Source organism: Zonotrichia albicollis, chromosome 4, assembly GCF_047830755.1.
Source record: "Zonotrichia albicollis isolate bZonAlb1 chromosome 4, bZonAlb1.hap1, whole genome shotgun sequence".
NCBI lineage: Eukaryota > Metazoa > Chordata > Aves > Passeriformes > Passerellidae > Zonotrichia > Zonotrichia albicollis.
Window position 1 is genome coordinate 35,012,860 of NC_133822.1, and position 19,080 is coordinate 35,031,939.

The 19,080-nt window shown below is 40.6% G+C and overlaps 1 protein-coding gene across 2 annotated transcripts in view; it reads right to left on the reverse strand.

Moving 5' to 3' along the window:
- MRTFA (myocardin related transcription factor A) overlaps nt 1–19,080 on the reverse strand; it is a 74,294-nt gene that overhangs the window by 42,082 nt on the left and 13,132 nt on the right. The window contains exon 1 of one of the 2 annotated variants that reach the window (XM_074539428.1): nt 2,968–3,476. The exons of the other annotated variant lie outside the window; for it this stretch is intronic. Coding sequence (XP_074395529.1) covers nt 2,968–3,094 — 127 coding nt within the window. The 5' untranslated portion in view covers nt 3,095–3,476. Of the gene's footprint in view, nt 1–2,967; nt 3,477–19,080 lie in introns of those variants that run through there. 2 annotated transcript variants of the gene reach the window in all.

Below are 19,080 nucleotides of genomic sequence, written 5' to 3' on the forward strand. Positions count from 1 at the left end.
TTGATCTCTTCAAAGTACTGAACAGATATTAATAGTTTAATCAAAGGCTAAGCTAACTCAAATTACCTCCCATTTGCTGTGGACCAAGAATGTGCACACAGTTCGTGCAGATCAGATGGCATGCAGGAACTTGTTCCTGTGTCTGGGCCCTGAGATACAAATCTTGGAAAAAGACAGGTGAGTTTCAGTGTCAGGCCTCGAGTCACACTGAATGTTTGTGAAGGGAGGACTTGCCAAAAAAAAGAAAAAAAAGAAAGAAAAAAAAAAAGAAAAAAAAAGTGTTTAGTTTAAGAGCATGTAGCACAGAGGTGTAGTACAGAAGTGGAAAAGCTGGAATTTAGTTTTGGAAGTACTTAATTCTAAGCTAAACTCATGTGAATGCTAACTGGGTTTTGAGTAGCTTTCTGCAATTCCCTCTTCACATCTCTCATGAGGGGCTACCATACTGTTGTGTTAACTGATCCAGGAACTGCAAACTGGGCTCTAGTATTTGAAGACTAAATCACTCCAAGGCATTCTTGAATAGAAAACATGTTTATGGATTCCTGAATTCTAGGAATTTTGCAAATATCTGCCCTAACACATACTTTGAAAAATACAAGCTTAAGTTCTTTGACTTCTGCATGTCAAATCCATTTCTGTGTAGAAAGGATCACCAGTTCCCAAACTTCAATGTCAAGTCCTAATTCAAAAAAAAAGAAATAAATCAGATTTAGGAGACATCTGTTTTCCAGAAATCAGGAAGTAAGATGTAGTCTATTCCAGATAGCTGCTTCTCATGAGAATCATTAAGAGAATAGATGAGCATTGTCACTGTTAGTATAGGCAGCCCCAATTTGTCCAGTTTTATTGAGAGTCAGGCAGAGAAATGCATGCTTTTTCTGTCTTGGTGACAATGAAACTAAGCTGTCCCATTTTTAGGGAGACCAAAAACTAAGGCACAACAGTCATCAGTCTCAGCTCAATGCTAATTCTGGACTTCCATAAGGGTTTACACATGGATGCATCTGTTCCTCTGCTGCCATAAGCATTGGCTCTGCAAAATACAGTGCATGCTACAGAATAAATACAGCAGGCATCCCAAGACTGCAGGAGACTTGAATGGAGCAGCAGCAAACCTAAAGTGTTATTATTTTCTTCATCTGACAGGAAAGAAGCTGGCATCTATTTCTCTTTCCTGACCTTCATTTGGTAGCTGGTGGAAAGCAGCTTTCCTTATCACATGTGCCATTAGAGCATCATGAATCAGCCATGGGGTAGGCTGATGGTTTTGCTGGATTTTGCAGAGTCAACAAAGCTTTTTCAATAACCAGAATTACACAAGATTTCAATGGCCTTAATTCACTTCAACTTGAAACAGCAACAAACCTTTTTATAATGATTAAAGTAAGACAGTATTGCTTTTTCCTTGTTATCCCGCTGTACAGCTTGTGATACTTAGTGACTGGATGAAAGATGTATCCTGGTACATCCAAATGCACAGTGCTCACCTTCTGTGAAAACCAATGCTTGCAAATAGAGGACAGATGCAAGTTCTGGCTTTTTTTAAATTTTGGGTTGTTTTTTTCCTCTGAAGATTGATGTGCTGCAGCTCTATGTCTCCAAAGCAGATAAAGAAATCTGGGAACATTGCCTATACTAATGGATTTATAACTCCTGAACTTGAATTTGAGGACTTGGACTTCAGTTTTCTTTTCCTTCTCCACAGTACTTCAACAAAGAATATTCCAATGAAAACATGCAACAAAAATAGTAATATTTTTAAAAATTAACAAAGAGCTAGCTCTTGATAGATGTTAAATTGGCTTGGTAGGGGAAGTGACAATTGAGGGCAGACACCTAACAGGTTTGTCTGGCAGCTCCAGCAGGCCTAGACTACATACCAGAGAAAAACCCTCTAAATGCAACTGCTAAAATCCTCTTCCATACACTGGCCATCTTTATGCAACAAACATGGCCTTATTCTATCTGGATTATTGTCCTCAACACCTACCCCTCCTTTATCTTGCTTTGCTGTGCAAAATAGCAGAAAGTTATTTTCCCCTCCTTTCAGAGGACATTACCCACTCTTAAAATCAGTCATCACCGTATTCTGAGGCCACGGTACTCCAGATCTTTGTTTCCTTCTGCAAATTCCTAATAAAATTTCACGTGTAGATAGATCCAGTATTTCTGATAAAAATAAACCTTGCTGCTTGCCACTGGCTTTTTGCGATGCTCTGCCATTCTTCTCCGTAATCTTTTCCCAGTTCCTGTTTGTTGATATTTATAATGCTGTGCACTATGAATGGACCACTGCCTGTTTCTGCCTGTTTTCATCTTCTCAATCTTTTTCAATCCCTCCAGATCCTCTTCTTTCCTTTTAGATATCACTCCCTGGAATCAGACCTCTCTCTGTCTACGTAGTATTTCAGAATTGTTAAATTCTCATTAAAAAAATCACACATATTTGCAGAATACCAACAACTAAAAAAAAAAATCACATTTAGAGATATACACAACACTTCTTGCACACTCTCAAAACAAGAACACAAAGACACTTAAAACATGGTACTCTTATCTTCTTCAAGGCACAGCTGCCACTCCAGAACAAGCCTTTACACCCTAAAGGAAACAGCCTTAAAACCTTGCTCACAAGAGGCCTACAGACATAGATAGGGGAGAAGAAGAAATTTTAAGTTTGAAACTGAAGCTTCCAAATGCAATTGTCTCAAGATCCCAGCACTGCAAGTCACTTCATACAAAGCTCCAGGCTTGTTGAGTGACATGCTTAATGCCCTTAGGGACAAGAGGTCACAGGAGTCAGTGGGAAACCCAAAATCTGGACTAGTGCCCAGAAAGCAAAAACCAGGCAATATGCAAGAGTGGAAAAAAACCCACAAAAACACACACAAAAAGAAAAAAAAATCAAAATGAAGCCCCCACAAATGAATTATACAGGGATTTAAGAGCGCAGAGCCTGCTAACCTTCTCGTAAGCTGTGGTATGAATCCTGATACGTGCTTGAACAGCTCTTGCCTTGCTTTGACACAGTCTCTGCGAGCGGCACAATCCCCACATAGGCAGGCTGCAGTGTCTTGGCTTTATCCAACATGTTAGAGGAAATCCCTGGACCTGAAGGCGGATTCTGTATCACAGGAGGCGTCCAGGCAAGTGGAAGGGGTGCTTAATCCTCACAAGAGACCCAACTGTAATCCCTCTCTACCAGGTTTCGGTCACTGCACCAAGCGGTAGAGCAGAAAAAAAATCAGTTTACTGCTTGATTCCAAGGCTGTGCTTGCATCAGAACAGAGAGGTTCTGTAGGCACAGACAAAGCCTGACAGCCAACATCTAAAGATTAAAACCAGCAAGGCTCTTGGCAAAATTTTTCCTCCTATGATCTCAAAGCTGAAACAGAAACTTCAGTGTTTCAGCAAGCAGCTCTAAGCATTCGGGCACCCAGTATGCAGAGCACTGCTTATCAACAGATGCGTGGACTTCTTTGTGGGGCCACTTGCAGTAACAGCCAACCTCATTCACCCAAAATAGTGAACAGTTGGTTCCTCTACTCACACTGCAGACACCTGCCAGACAGGCAATGTCATGTGACAGAGCAGAGCCCTCTCTCCCCCTGCATCTCCCGACTGTAAGCACGCCGTGCACACAGCCAGGAGAATACCCCTGCTCTGAGAGCACAAGCTTTTCCTCCCTTCCTGCTTAAACCCTTAGAAACAAGAGCATTAGCTGTGGAGAAAGCTAAACTGATAATCCAAGAAACAAGAGTCTTCATGTGCATTTGACCTGAGACCACACACAGGTAAGAGCAGGATACTTCTGTGCACACACATATTCTCACCCCTTCTTCCCTTAAACCTGTTCTCCCAACCTAGTAGAAACACCTACCTGAAGATAATCTGCAGCCCCAAATCCATAACCCTCTCCTGCAAGCACTAGAACTTCAGAATCTGTGTTTGTATGGGGGCAGCCACGTCACTACAGCTCATTTCATGTGTACCATGAACAGATGCCACATGGCTGACAAGTTTTGGTTATACACACTCCCCAGCGTGGTACTGGAATTGGAAGTGGCCAGGGAAAGCCACGTTCCAGCTGAGCAACAACCAGGAGGGACTCTCACCAGTACAGCTGATAGCTGTGCTGGTTTTTAATTTTGCTAAGCATGAATCACAAGAAGTGCAATGAAGTCTGGGTAAAAAAAAAAAAAAAAAAAAAAAAAAAATATATATATATATATATATATATATATATATATATGTCCAATGATTACACATACCTTATAAAAGTACTCTTGTTATCTTCTTTCCAGGAAAAAAATATGAATAGTAATCAACAAAGATAACCACATGGACATTACAAAAATAAAAAGATGAATACTCTAAAAACTACAGGAACAGTTTCCAATTCATATTCTGTTCCCATCCCAATCAGGACAAAATTTTCTCATTTCCAAACAGTCTGAGAGGCATTCAAGCCATTTTATAAAGCAAGGCTGGAATTACAATCAGGGAAAAAATGTCTCTAATAATGAAAGTAATATCTAAGAAAAGTAGTGTTCAACCAAATGCTGGATGGCATCAGTGACATTTCTGAGTACTTTCAACAATACTCTTCTTGCTTTGAAATGCTCAACCTTCACCCAGGAAAGAATCCAAACTCCAATCTTCCCATGAGTGATACTATAAAGCTCTGTAATTGAACTACTCCTGAATTACCATCATATACTCAACAGAAATTTCCATCTTAATTTTAGGATTTGTAGAAGTCAGGTGAAGGTTCAGTCTCACCAGTGAACTTTAGCCAGTAAGGTCAAATTACTGCACAAATAGCAGAGCCTGTTTTTGCGTGAGCATTAGCAGTCACTGCACTGTGGGGAGCTGCCTTGGGAAACAGAGCCAGCACACCACAAGAGTTCTAAAGAAAGGATGAAGGAGGAGATAAAAGAACACATTGTCCAGATCTCCCCTTTCAGCAGCAACACAAAACTGCACATTGAGCCAGGCCTGATACTCTGAGCAGGGAGGTCCCATAACTGTAGTAACTAAAGAACAATTATCCAGTGCCAGACCCAGTTCTACTTTTCCTGGCAAGAATATCCCATCTGGATGGTAAAAATGACAAGATTCAGCTACAGAGGTCAGAACCTACTATTATTCTGCCAACCAGGGCCTCTGAGTTAGCAGGTCACTACTGCATACAAAACCTGAGAAACATGAGCTGGCTGCTCGTGCAGCAAACCTGCCGATACCCAGGTATTGCCAAAGCAGCCTGAACACGTTGTCCGAGTTCTGATGAAGAAAATTTTAAGAACTGATGAAGATCTAATCCTTTCAATGTATTACTGCAGAACTGCAGACATGTACACAGACACACCTTTCTTTTTTCCTGTGCAGAAAACATCTTGGATAGACAAACACTTGACTGGCTCAATGGTAGTTAGGTAAATCTTTTATTTTCTGAGGAAGGTATTCTAAAATTTTGTCTTACAGTATCAAATTTGTCCCACAGCATTATTTAGTGTTCTAAAAGAAAGTAATTATCCAAATTATCTGGGCCACAGCACTCCAAAGAGGACATGGATAAGAGGGCCTAGACTGGAGGATACATTCAGTACACAAGCAGGCACTTGTGGGTCTTCCCCTTGCAAAACATGGAATCTAAGAGATAAGTAAAGGCCAAGAGCAACCTGTTGTACAAAACACTGATACCATTGCCACTGTTTATAAACATAAAGAAAGTTTTTAAAAGTTTAATTTGTTTTACTGGATCCTGGTGTAGCGGTGATGTAAGAGATCTGAAAGTCTGATCAGCAATCATATGGACAGAAATATCAATGCACTGTAAGAAGTAACTTTGACAGTTACTCTGGAAATCAGCAGGATAGATTGGAAAACTCATTTCACAGAAGAGGTAGGAGTCCAACAACAGTTTCAGTTGCTTAACAACTCAGTAAAGAAGGATCAACTCCACTAATGCACACCCAACATTCTTGCACAACTTCTACCCTGGAATTGGCAGAAGAGCTGTTGGCAAAACAATCACCTTTACCAAGGGCACCTAAGTATCTGCCACAGATTTCTCATCTGAAAAACATCAGGCCCAGTTTTCATAATCTATCCATGAGACATGAATTGAGCTGTACATCCTCAGACTGTCAAGTGTGAAATAAGACAGAATGTGGGGATGTATTCTTCCTCCAAGATGCTGCTTCAGGAGCACACAGGCTTGCACAGACACTGCTGCTCCTTCTGGAGGGCATGGAATGCAGCACTTGCATTTGAGGTACCACTCCAAGTAGTGCGCAGGTAGTGGTACCTCATATACACACAAATTTTAATGAATTATTTTCTTGTATCTTTCTATCTTCAAAAGCTGGGGAAGGAAGAGAAGGGGCCAGACCAATCTTAACATAGGGTAGACCTTGGATGAGCTCAATTGTAACACAAAACCACATCATTAGTTTCTTTCTCCCAAAATATTTTAAAATTCAAATTATTAAGCAAATAGAAAATGTGTCCATAATCTCCACCACCACCTTCAAATGTGCATTTTTCTCCTCCTTTCACCTCCAGTCTGCTCTGCAGTTCAATGCACATTCTCCTCTTTCCCTCAGTAATAATGTTCTCACAGGACACAACACCTGCAATGATCTGCATGCACATAATTCAGTGATGAAATATAAACAATATATTGCTAAAATCTTACTCAGGCAACATGAGAGAGATCTCAGCCAAGGTCTAAGCTAGATAAATCCTAAGAAAGAAGTATGAGCCCACTACATTTGAAGACCTGTCTGAGACTTCTAGCAAGTAGACAAAAGCTGGGAAAATAATAGAAAGCTGCACTACATCACTGTGAAGCTTTGATGTCTTACAACTCAATTCATTTTATACTTCAAAATAAATACAGACTGCACACTGACACTTGTGTGGCTTATTTCTCAGCTAGGGATCACATCTATGTAATGTGAGTTCACTGTGGATATTCCCAGGATCCACCAACAATGCCTCCCACCAACAATGACCTTTAGGAAGAGGAAGAAAAGCGAGGCTGGGAGCACCGAACATTTCTGCTTCTCCAGTTCTCAGGAAGAGCCTGAAATTTACCTGCTCTTATATTTTCAACCAGCTGGTGACAGCTAGTGCTGCCATTCAGCTTTCAGAAAACTCCTAGACATGACAGGTAGCCAATGCTAAACCACCATGCAGATGTAAAAATAGGTCACAGCAGCAGGAATCATGCCCGGGAACCTGGACTTTTGTTGTAGCTTTTGAGCAGCTCTTCAGTCCTCCAACCCACTCTGGGATATACCACCACCCCTGCTTTTGGCAAGTTGGCTGTCATTGAGCTGTAATTACTGTGAGTTGAAAGCATAAAAATAGCTGCTGCACAGGGTGGAAAACCTATCAGATGATGTCAAGGCGAGTTTTGAGCCCTCCCTTCCCCCCACCTCCCCCCCTCCACTTCCTTCCCTATGTCACTTTCTCATTACCTCACTGTCTCTAATTCTGAAAGTGCTTCTCTCTGCATCTTTCAGCTGTCAAAGTGAACTTTACACAGCAGCTAGAGCCAAATCAACCCCCAGCCCATATATAAACTCTGCCACCCACTCCATTCCTTGGGATTCAGCCAAGATGTCAGTTTGCCTTTCCCTGAAAACACGAAGCACATGAAATCCTCGATCCCTATCTGCAAAACACTGGACCAAGAAGAATCAGTTGAGCCCAAGGAATGCAACTCTGATCTGCATTTGATTAACTCCAGAGATAAGCAGTTTCCAACCAGCAAGGCAAGTCAACATGGTAAGTGAGGTGTGGAAAGGCAGCAGCACAGTCCCATCCCCCTCTGCTAGCAATGAGTAACTCAGCCCTGCCTCTCTCCCAGGCTCCGCAGACCTAAGGAGCAAAGTGTGCCACAACAATGCAAAAACTTCTGATTTTCCCACCTCTCCCCTCCCTAGATCAGGAGCTCAGATGTCAGCACTGCAAAGGGACTCCAGAAATATTGCTACAAGGGCTGAAAATAGGGAAAATACACAGGAAGGGAAGCAAAGATGTCGGTTCACTTATGGACCATGCCTCTCCTCCTTCCTCCCTCCAGGACCCAGTGCACTGAGCAAGCTGGGTGTGATAAAGAGAAGGAAATGGTCCAGAGGTCTGTAATACTCCAGATCATGTGCAAACAAAAGTGGTAGTATGAGGGGCATGTAGCACATGCTCCTGATACTACTACATGTGAGGGGAACATCTGCTCAGAAGGTGTCACCTATGCAGCCACAGAAAATGGTGCAACTTTTGAAGACAAGTTGGTTAATTTAGTTGGATTTTCTTCAGAAAACCACTGAGAGCAGTTCTGTCAATTCTGTGCTCTAAAAAGCTGCATATACACTCCTTGACTACAAAAAGGTGTTGCCCAAGGAGAGATTTCAAGCCCAGAGAAGAAAAGGTGGATTCTCTGACCAAAGCAGTGGAAGGATTGTCCATGACAGAAAACTTCACAATAGAGGGTAGAACAAAAGCAGAGGGATTAAGAGAAAGAAGTTTTACAACCAGTTCCCAAACAACTACAGCCCACTCAGCATATAAGCCCAACAAAAACAAGCAAATAAATTAAAAACACATATCCAAGCACATCTTATTTGTTATTTTTACCATTTTGGTTGACAAATTCTGGTTAGATGCAAACACTGTTGCATACCTCTTTACAGTTCAAAGTTACTAGCCCTTCTTGGAGTTACCACCCCGTTGTGAGCCCCCAGAACTGGTTGTATGAATGCTCTCACTCTGTTCCAGTGCAAAGTTAGAAAGATTAGCTCAAATTACCTTGGCTAAGCCAACGAGCTTCACAGTGAGAGCTCACACATCAAGAACCACATCTCAAATGTGGGGAGAGTATCTCCAGTGCAGGGCCTTAACTGAGAGCTGCTCCAGCTGGACTCACAACAGAATTCCATATATTCCTTTAGTTCAGCTATTACCCATCTTGCTGTAAAATAATTACTCAGACCAAAGAAAGTAACAGCTCCTTGCTCTTACCTAAGAGCAACAGTTTACTTGTTATAAAAGAGTCAGAGGTTTCAAGCCAGAGACAGTCACTCAAGGTTCAATTTAAAATAGTTCTGATCAGCCTTCCTGCCTACAGTTAATCTGCTCATTCACCCACATGCTCCCCAAATAACTTCAGCTTCTCCAGGGGTAGGCAGATGTGCTCACACAGGTGCAGATGTGCATTTCCCCACTGCCACCACTGCCCACAAGCAGGAACACTCAGAGGTTGCAGAAATCACACAGACAGAGTGACAGAGAACACTGAGTTGGAAGGGACCCACCAGGAGCATCAAGTCCAACTCTTAAGTGAACAGCACTGACATGTGAGTATACACTGTGACCAGTGGAGAACACTGAGCACAAGACTTTTCAAAACATTTCAAAACATTTCCTCTTACAGATATTCCAGACTTTAATTTAAACCACTATGTACAAGTGAAAACAGCAAAGTCCAAAACATTTGGTTTTGCTCTCAAGAGCAGAAAAACAGAGGAAGTTCTGGCTGCCAGATCGAGGGGGTTAGTGAGCAGGATAGAGTGGAAAAGGAAGCAATTTGAATTTGTCTTAAAACAGCAAATAGGTTTTAGGAGGGAGTAACTGGGAAAGGACAGGAAGAAGATACCCTTCCCCTCATGTTAAGGCATGTCTAAGAGTTTGAGAAGTTATGTCACTAATTCCTGTGGTTGTTGAGCAAAAGCTATCCTGCACTTCTCTCTCCCACGTCCTTTAAATGTCTGACAATAAAAGGTTTCTTCCCAATGAAACCCTCCTACTTACTGCACAAGAGGGTTACCTGCAAACACTTGGAAAATGCAGTCTATTTTTAAACTACCCAAACAAGAGAGGAAACAGCCAGGCTGTACTCTGTGCTCACACACTGCTTGTGGAAGGATTAGCAAACCCTTCATTTACTTCTCAGTTTATACTAGCACAATTGCTACTAGGTAAACCTTCATTACAGGCCTGACTTTTGCCCAGAAAGCTACTTCCTTCTCCAAACACCCTGGTTACATGGGCAGTAACAACACTGTTGAGGCATAATGTGACCATTATTCTTGGTTAATCTGATACAGAATTGCAATCTCAGAATTTACATTGTTATTAAAGGTTATCTTTCCCTTATGGTTCCAGAGGTTTTCTTCACAACTTGAAAAAACTGCCCAAACGGAGATATAATTCTAAAAAGACCATAAACCATCCCATTCATTTAATAAGTTAGTAGCCAACCCTAATCATCTTAGATGTGGGTTTTTCCAACTCTTAACTTTTTCTCTAAAAGTGGTTCAAGTCCTTTGCCACAATCAGGTAGTAGTGGAGGCTTGGTTGAGGTAAAGTAGCAGACCAAGCTTTATGATACCTCTAAACCAATTCAGTGGTCAGCTGCCAGCAAAAGCAGTGGCCTCCTCTTCCCTCCTCATGGATGCCCATCTCACCTCACAGTAGAAAACTGCTATTGTCAGGATTATTTGAGATAGGAAATAAATTTCTCTTTATAAGATATAGTATAATGTATAGTTCTTGCATTGCCAAAAATCTATAAATCACCTCCAACTCCTCCTTTAGTGCTGAAATTCAGCTATTCCCTGGATATATCAATGCCATTCTCAAGCTCTCATGGTGGCTTCAACAACTGAATTTGTTTCCAATATAAAAATGTAGTGTGATTGAGTTTTAATCTATAGCTACAACATAAAATGAACCTGAGACAATGTCAAGGCACACAGCCATGATATGGTTAAACTCATGATATGGACACATTGATCCTGCAAAGAACTTCCAGGGTCTTGTATGGATTCATCCCCTCTCCACACATGCAGACCTTTCAGAACTGAAGTGAAACATAAAGCACAAATCTCAAAAAAGGAAGAATTTTAGACTTGATTTGGGACAATTTTTACCTGAATGCTGCTAAATTACTCAGCTTTTGATTAGCAAGAAAAATATTCTTGTCATGTTACGCTGGAAGAAGTCCTTTAACCTTTTCATGGAACTCACCTGCCTATCACTTTAGGAAGATGCAGTTTTGACAGTACTACCATTCCTTCTCCATAGACTACATTTTTAAGTGAATCCTATTCTGCATCAACCAAACCACAGGTTTATGTTCCTTTATCTAAAAGGAGGGCAGACAAAGATACAGGCCTGCTTTGCAAAGAGCATGATTACTTTTAAAACAAATTTTATCTCACATTCAAGATTTCTGGTAATGTCAGCCATGAAAGCAAAGAAAAAAGGCTAGTAGCTGTGAGGGTGTATCCTCTCCCCAGCAAAACCTGCCAGTCTTGGGAGTTTTGATCACCAACTGGCCTAAAAGCATTGGAAGGCACGTAGCCTAAGGGCTTATAACTGTAAAGAAACGTGTGCTTGGAACATGATGTTCTGACTCACACATCAGCTTTCTGTTCTGCTTGCCTCCTCATAAATCTGTAAGTTCACCTGAAACAATATGCAGAGAAGTGTCTTCAGTCACAATTTTCCATTAGCTGCCTCACACCCCTTTAAGATCCTCCCATCTTGCTTTGGTATAAGCTACCAGAACTTATCAGTCAGAACCTCACAATTATGGATTCTAATCAATTCAAATCTATTAAAAAAACCCCATTTTGATTGGATAAACAAGGTTAAAACAAGTAGATTTACATATAACACAGAGTCTGTGTGTCAGAACTGGAATTAGAAATCCATGTATCCTCCCTTCCTTGGCTACCAAATCTATTTTATGAATCCAGACACAAGAGAGGGACCATTAAGGTGGGACTGCATAAAAGCAAGCAGGTGGAGGATCAAGCTGAATAGACAAACTTGCAAAGGTGAAAGATATGGTTTTTAGATGGCTGCCAGTTGTTACGATCTGGCAGAACTTGGCTGCTTGCTCCCAGTACATCGAACAGCCAGCTAAACAGAAGTCACTGGTGAACAAACTCTTTAGAACAAAACCAATTTGAACAGAACAGACATTGCCATATGCTTACTTTTAGCAATTATGCTATAGCAAGGCCAGAACTGACTATGAATTCACAATTCTCTCCTATCAGAAAATATTGTTCCCTAGGCACGACAGCAAATCTGTCGTTAGGTTTCAGTTACAGTGTGCAGAGACAGACCTGGTGTAAGAGAGGAGAGCAGTGGATACTGTCTGTCTGTCTGTCCTGCCTCAGTGAGGCTTTGGCACTGCAAGACCCTCCCAGAGAAGCTGATGAAGTCAGTCTGAGCCAGCTGAGGAGACTGTGAGGTGGACTGAACACTGACTGGCTGGGCCAGGAGGTGCAGCAGCACACGCTGGGGGCCAAGTGGCTGCAAAGCAGCTTGGCAGGAAAGGGTCTGGGGTCCCACAGGACACCAAGGTGAACATGAGACACCCTGGAGGAGGAACGTTCCCAGCAGACCAAGGAGGCGATCCTGCTCTGCTCAGCCCTGATGAAGCCATCCCTGCAGTGCTGGCTCCAGCCCTGAGGTCCCCAGGACAGCAGAGCCATGGCCATACTAGAGAGCTTATCCATCTAAAAATCTGAAGGAATGGTACAAAGAACACAGAGCCAAACTCCTCTCAAATGTCACCCAGTGACAGGATCAGAGCCAATGGGCACAAACTGGAACACAGGAGGCTCCCTAAAAACATCAGGAAAGAATTTTTTTATTGCGAGTGCAACTGAGTACTGGCACAGGTTGCCCAAAGAGGTTGTGAAGTCTCCATCTATGGAGATATTCAAAAGCCATCTGAACACAGTCCTGAGCAACTGGCTCTAGGGAAACCTGATTGAGCAGGGGGGTTGGGGAAGATGACATTCCAACTTCAACCATTCTGTGAGAGATGTGTAACCACCCTTTTTCCAGAGACTTGCTTGTCTGCTCATAGATAGGTAACAACCTCAGAGTAAAATCAAAGCAAATTCTAACATGACAAACCTCCTACCGGGGAAATGCTGATATTTTTAATATCCTCTTAAGAATCACTTACTTTTAATTTAATTCTTAATATTTTGAGTCTATCAATCATGCACTGTATCTTATTCTTTTCTGGCCAATCTTTTCTGTCTCTTGGACTTACTATCCAGCCACTGCCACCATTTAGAGGCTCCATGACATAGACTTCAGTAGTTTTCTCACCCTACTTACGATTTCAGAGTTGAAACTGTTTATCTGCTTCCTCAGTTTCACTGTTCAGTACAGAGTTTAAGTGCTATTACCCAAGCCAAATGAAATGATCTAGCATTATGCTCTCATCACTCCTTCTTTTTGAGGGCTCGAGATTTCATAAGAAAGTTCAGTGAGTTAATTAGAGTCACTGATCCATCAGAAAAGTGAGAGGGTTTTAATGGCTTTGTTTTCAAAAGTGAATTAGACTCCTCACAAGAAAGTCCAATTGTCCAAGCTACCTGGGGTTAAGCAGTAGGTGCACTGAGCTGCTACTGCTGCTGCAAAACAGGAGTGAAGGTAAGTACAACCCCTTCCCCTCCCTTCCACTGGTCACGACATCACTGGGACAAATAATTTAAACTGCTTTGTGTTATTTCACCCTTGAGACAAGCTTCTTCATTTTTGTTTCAATTTAGTTTCTTTATTTTAGTTTACCATAAAGATATTGGGTCCCAAGAGACAGAGCTGCCACATTTCTGTTTGGAATATCTTGAAAATAAACATACAGGCATGCACTGTGTATAGACAGCCAGAGCATGTGAAATAAAATCAACACTCTGTGGGCACATCAGCATTACTTTGTGTACTACAAGCACACTAGATACTTAATTAGCACAAGCACAACAGTTTCATGATATGTCAGATTTATTATGATTATGCTGCAGAAATGTTTGGGATTTCTGAACGTCTTCTTCCCTCTCGGTTAATGGAGCGCAGTTGCAGCAGGGCAGCCAGTCATCTGGAAATTCTGCAGAAGTGTTAGAAGAACCCTCCTGGTCCAGGATGGGGGAGGAGGCAGAAGGAAAAAAGTGGGCAGTCTGGGAAAATAAGACATATACAAGAAGCAGTATCTGCTATTAAATCAACACCCTGGAAATCAGGTTCTCACCACAATTTAGGCCACTAGCTCTCCACAACCAACTTCTGTTATAGAAATAAAACTATGTGCAGCCAGCCTCCTGATACAAGTGAGAAAGAAACACTCAAGTACGTGACAATGCCAGAATTATGATCTTAGGACATTTTTCTCCACTAAGTCCTCCCACACTTTTCCGTTTTCTGCTCCCAGTTCTTCTCTCCTCTTCCCTTAAATCAGTTATTCACCATTTTTCTCTAAAGAAATTACTTTCCCCCCTGCTAACTCTCCAAATTAGTTGCTACTCAAAATTCTAAATCAAGCTCTGCAATCTCCTGTCCCAATTAAATCAAAGGAAAGAGTAGCTCACATAAATAACATTTGCAAGATCCAGTTTTAGCTTCTAGATTTTGCAGCAAAGTTTCCAGTCCTGCTTCAGGGCCAGAAGGTTAAACATTTCTCAATGACGCAGGCTCCCTTAGCAAGAGAGAGATGAGGAAGGGGTCCAAAAAAGCCTCATTCTTCCCAGGCACTAAATCAACAACCACAGCAAACAGTGACTACCACTCTCCAAGGAAAACTGGGAGGAGTGGAGCAGGCTCTTATTATATGCAGCCACTTTGACTGTCACCATAATGCAAAAACCCAGTACAAAGAGAAGAAAAATAATAATGAGAACAACAAATTCTTTAAAATCCCAGAATGGAGATCGTGTGTTGTCCACTATATAGAAATCATAATAAATTAAAAAGCAAACAAACTTAAAATGCTGTACAGTACTGCAAGTCTGCTTAAAATTGCTGTTCTTTTCTGGTCCATTTAAAGTTGCCAGTAATTTTCTAGCTTAAACTTAAAAGATGCTTTGACTTTTAAATGGGCTGAAATTTTCATGCCTTAGGGACCACTTTTCATACACTACACATTCTAGAATCTCATTAATCTCTCAATTTTCAAGGTAAGACTAGCAATAGTGGTTTTTTCCAAAAGGAGTCTACTGATCTGCCTCTTGTTCTTACTTATTCAAAAGCAACATGAAATCAGCAAAGGTATACTAAAAAGTTTTCTTTTTATTTCAGTTTTTAGTGAAGGAACATTGAAGGCTCTAAGCTTTGGAAATGTTTTGCAGTAAGTCAAGCTCAAGGTACCTTCTGAACCAAATGTTTTGCAAGTTGCAATCTTTCATCAGTGATACCTCAGCGTCACATAGTAACTTTAATAAAGTAAACCTGCTTAATATATTTTTAAAAGGCATATATTTGAGTTGACATCAGTGAACACAAAGTCCAAATCTCAAATAATGAAAAACACAGACAAGGAACAACAGCTTCAACCAGAGTATCTCCAGCAGAATTTAAAAAAAAAAAAAGAAAAAAAAATCTCAAGGTCACTTATGATTACAGACTGATCAAGCCTGCTTGTGCTTCACTGGAAGCTGCAACTTTTTTATTTGGGATATGTTCATTTTTGAGGAAAAATAATCAGAGCAAAGAAAATGGAAGACTACAAAGAACTACAAATACATTTCTCAACCTACTTTTTACATGGGTTAATTAAATAGGTTCATATCCTGTTGGGGATCCGATGCTGTGCATAATGCCTGGGAAGCATCGTTAACACTACATAGAGGATCTGATTTAAAATAAGCATCACTACAGAAAGATACAAAAAACCCATTAAGCAGGTCACATTAGCAGACACTATTTTAGCACTTGCCTACTTTAAGACTATGGTAAGTAGATGGAGCTTCTTCTAGGGAGAATATTTTGCCTGCATTAAGGTTTGCATCAGTTTAACTATGAGATTATTTGCACTGAAAGCCACTGACACATTTAACATTGAAAACTAGAGAACTCCTAACCAAAGAGAGAAATTCTGTCCAGCATGAGAGAAATCTAACACTTTTTAAAGCAGTGCTCAATAAATTTATGTAGGGGGCTATATGACAGGATTACTTGCAGCAGCAGGGGAGGGGGGTCTGCAACCCTGAAGAGTAATTCCAGTTCCAACTTCATGACTTCTTACCCACCTCAACTATTGCTACATCAGACAGCATTCTTAAACCACACTAAGGTTAATCACAAAAGGGAGCTGTGCCAATGTAATTAAACCAGTTCTCCATATTGATTTTGATGGTAAAATTCTCATGACAAAGAAATTGAGGGGAAAAGGGGGCAATATTTCTTCTATTAAGATAAAGGTTCTAGTTTCACTCCCATAAATCAGGGCTTGTGTTTCCTTAGCCACAAACGAAAAACCAGACCACCTCAAGACAACCAGCTGAGGTTTCTCCATTTAAAAAGACAATTTGGAAGAAATGCCAGTCTCTCCTTGGAAGAGCCCTAAGGTCAGAACAGCAGAGGGTGCTCTAAGTCTGAACTGAGGTGCGGCAGCTCCAGAGCAAGGAGAATCCAGATGCAGCATGAAGCTGTAGGTTACTTCAGATTTTGGGGTGGGGTTTTTTTGTCTTTTTTTGTTGTTGTTTGGTTTTGGAGGGTTTTTTGTGCTGTAGGAGTCATCTGAGACTGGTAAAAGCAGACAGCAAGTTTAGCACAAAAACTTATTGATAGTAGCTTTCACATAACATCAAACAGTAACATCAGAGACATTTCCAAAACCTCTAGAGTTACCTCTAATCCCTACCACTGATCTATACAGCTCTGGGCACACATTAGAACATTAGGGATTGATTCACATTGATGCTTAGACATAAAAAAATTGTACTTTAAGGTCTAGAATCAAAATGTAGACTGGACTTGGATCCCATTATTTAAAAACAAATCCAGATTATAAACACTAATGCAAATTCCTGCTATCACACAGGCATGGAAACTTGAGCACTTTGTTAAACATTAGCCAACTCTTAAATCAGGCAAACACTGGATACAAGGAGTCACCAGGTAGCTGGGAGACAGAACGGATGTGTGTCTGCAGTGCATCCCTTCAGGCAAAGAATGTGGTGTCAGCATCACACCAGCTTCGAGAGACTCAGCAGAGCACACGTTCAGATATTCATCCAGAACTGAAATTAGTGGCAGGCCATGAAGATGACTATGATCTGCCTGAGCCACAAAAATAAAAATTATCAGTTTGAGCCTATATACATAATCAATAATAATTCCTATACAAGCGTGCCTAAAGATCCCAAGTAAGAACCTAACAAAAGTAATCCTTTTTCACTCCTTTTTTCCAATGCATTTGAACTATGTTCCTAAAGAAAAGCTGATTCATATTCATCATGCAAATGAGTGGGTAACTCAGAGTATGATGACAAAAACTAAGCAGGGCCCATTATACATAATGCATTAATTTCACAGAAAGGAAGACTCTGTTTTGATTACAGTTACAGCATATAAAACCTAGCATGACTTTACATGCATTTTAAACTTTTGTTTTGTTTTTAATAACAATTGATGAATGATACCCAAAATTGCTTATGATGATGACAATCTTACTGTTTACACTGGAAACTGGTTAAAATGCACACACACACCCCCCTAAAGTTAATTCTCAGAAGCTGGATTTTAAAGTAAGCTGGAGCCATAAGAAGGGTATGAGACAAAACAGTCAGTGAAAAATCATTTTGTGTCTACCACATCTTTACTGTATTAGAACAAGTGCAGCCAGTCTGAATCGTAGTTCACAGAAGGGATAAGGGCAAAAAGCTGCCTGAATGGTTGTTTTTCTACTATCTCTTTCTTAACCTATAGGGTAACACTTGCTATATAAAAAAGAATAAGCAGAGTATTCTCAAACAGATGGAGAAAAAAAAATATTATTTTCAAAAGATGATTTAATGCTTCAACAAATACTTACTACAGGGAAAAAGAGATTTCCAGGAATTTCTTGTTTAAGTTTAAGGTTGTCAGTAGAAATAGGTACTGCTCAACTAAATTATTGTAATGAGTACTCTTTACTGTAGACTGTCATTCTTGACACAAACAAAACAGAAAAAAGAAAAGCATCCTTTACATATTTAGTTTCAGTACAATCCTTTAACTCTAGTTTGGCTAACACAACCACGCTGCGATTTGCTTACTCAATAGTTATTCACAGGGATAAAAGGCAGCAAAGGGTTATGTTCAGATCTTTCATGAATGGAATAGCTCACTAATGTGCAGCTTACAGCTGTGCACTCCTCTCTCCACATCTTGTAACAGCCAACCCAGAACTTTGTGCAGTTTGCAGCACAAAAATTTCCATATTTAAAGCTGACTTCAGGAACATCCCATTTGCTGCTTCGGAAAGAATTCCCAGTGCATGATGACGATGAGGCTCACATAACTTTGTTCAGTCCTTGAATCACATGCAGGATTCTGGTTAAAAGCCAGTGAAGAGTCATTTTATCACTACTCAGAATATACACACCCAGGGAGCTGTACCAGTAACTGGGGAACTCTTTCCACTTCCCAGGAACTTGCTACCTAGATACAAAAGGTTACATTTCCAAATGCCATCGATTCCAAACACAAACCAAATGTTCTATTTTTAAAGTAGTAATGATGCAAACTACAGAGCCAGGAATGTTCTCCCCTCAGCTCCACCCTCCATCCAAAACCAAAATCCCAATTCTGTTGATTCAAGAGCTCATTGCAATCTTGAAATTCCAAGCTGGAGGAGGGAGGAAGGAAAGGGAAGAAAAATAAAAGTTCTACTATTCAAACAACATGAAATGCAAAAAATCTCACAACTACAAAAACCTCTCATTAGAAAAAGAACAGCAAGGAAAAAAAATTTTTGTAACTGATGCTTGAAAAAGACAAGATGAAGTTAGAAGGCATTTTACTGCATCAAGGAAAGGTCATTCCTCATGTAGTAAAAGCCAATACTGAATTTCAAATCTATTTAAAACAGGAATGAGAACACCAACCACAAAGTGCAGCTCTGACATTTGTCACTCCTGAAAGAGCTGAGGAGGGGGACAAATCCTTTCTAAGAATACACAGATATGCTCTCTGTTCCCTTTCTTCCCATTAAAAGCAATTTAGCAGCTGACATCCCTAAAGCACTTCAACTTAAATCCTAAAAGAGGGAAGAAAAAGAGC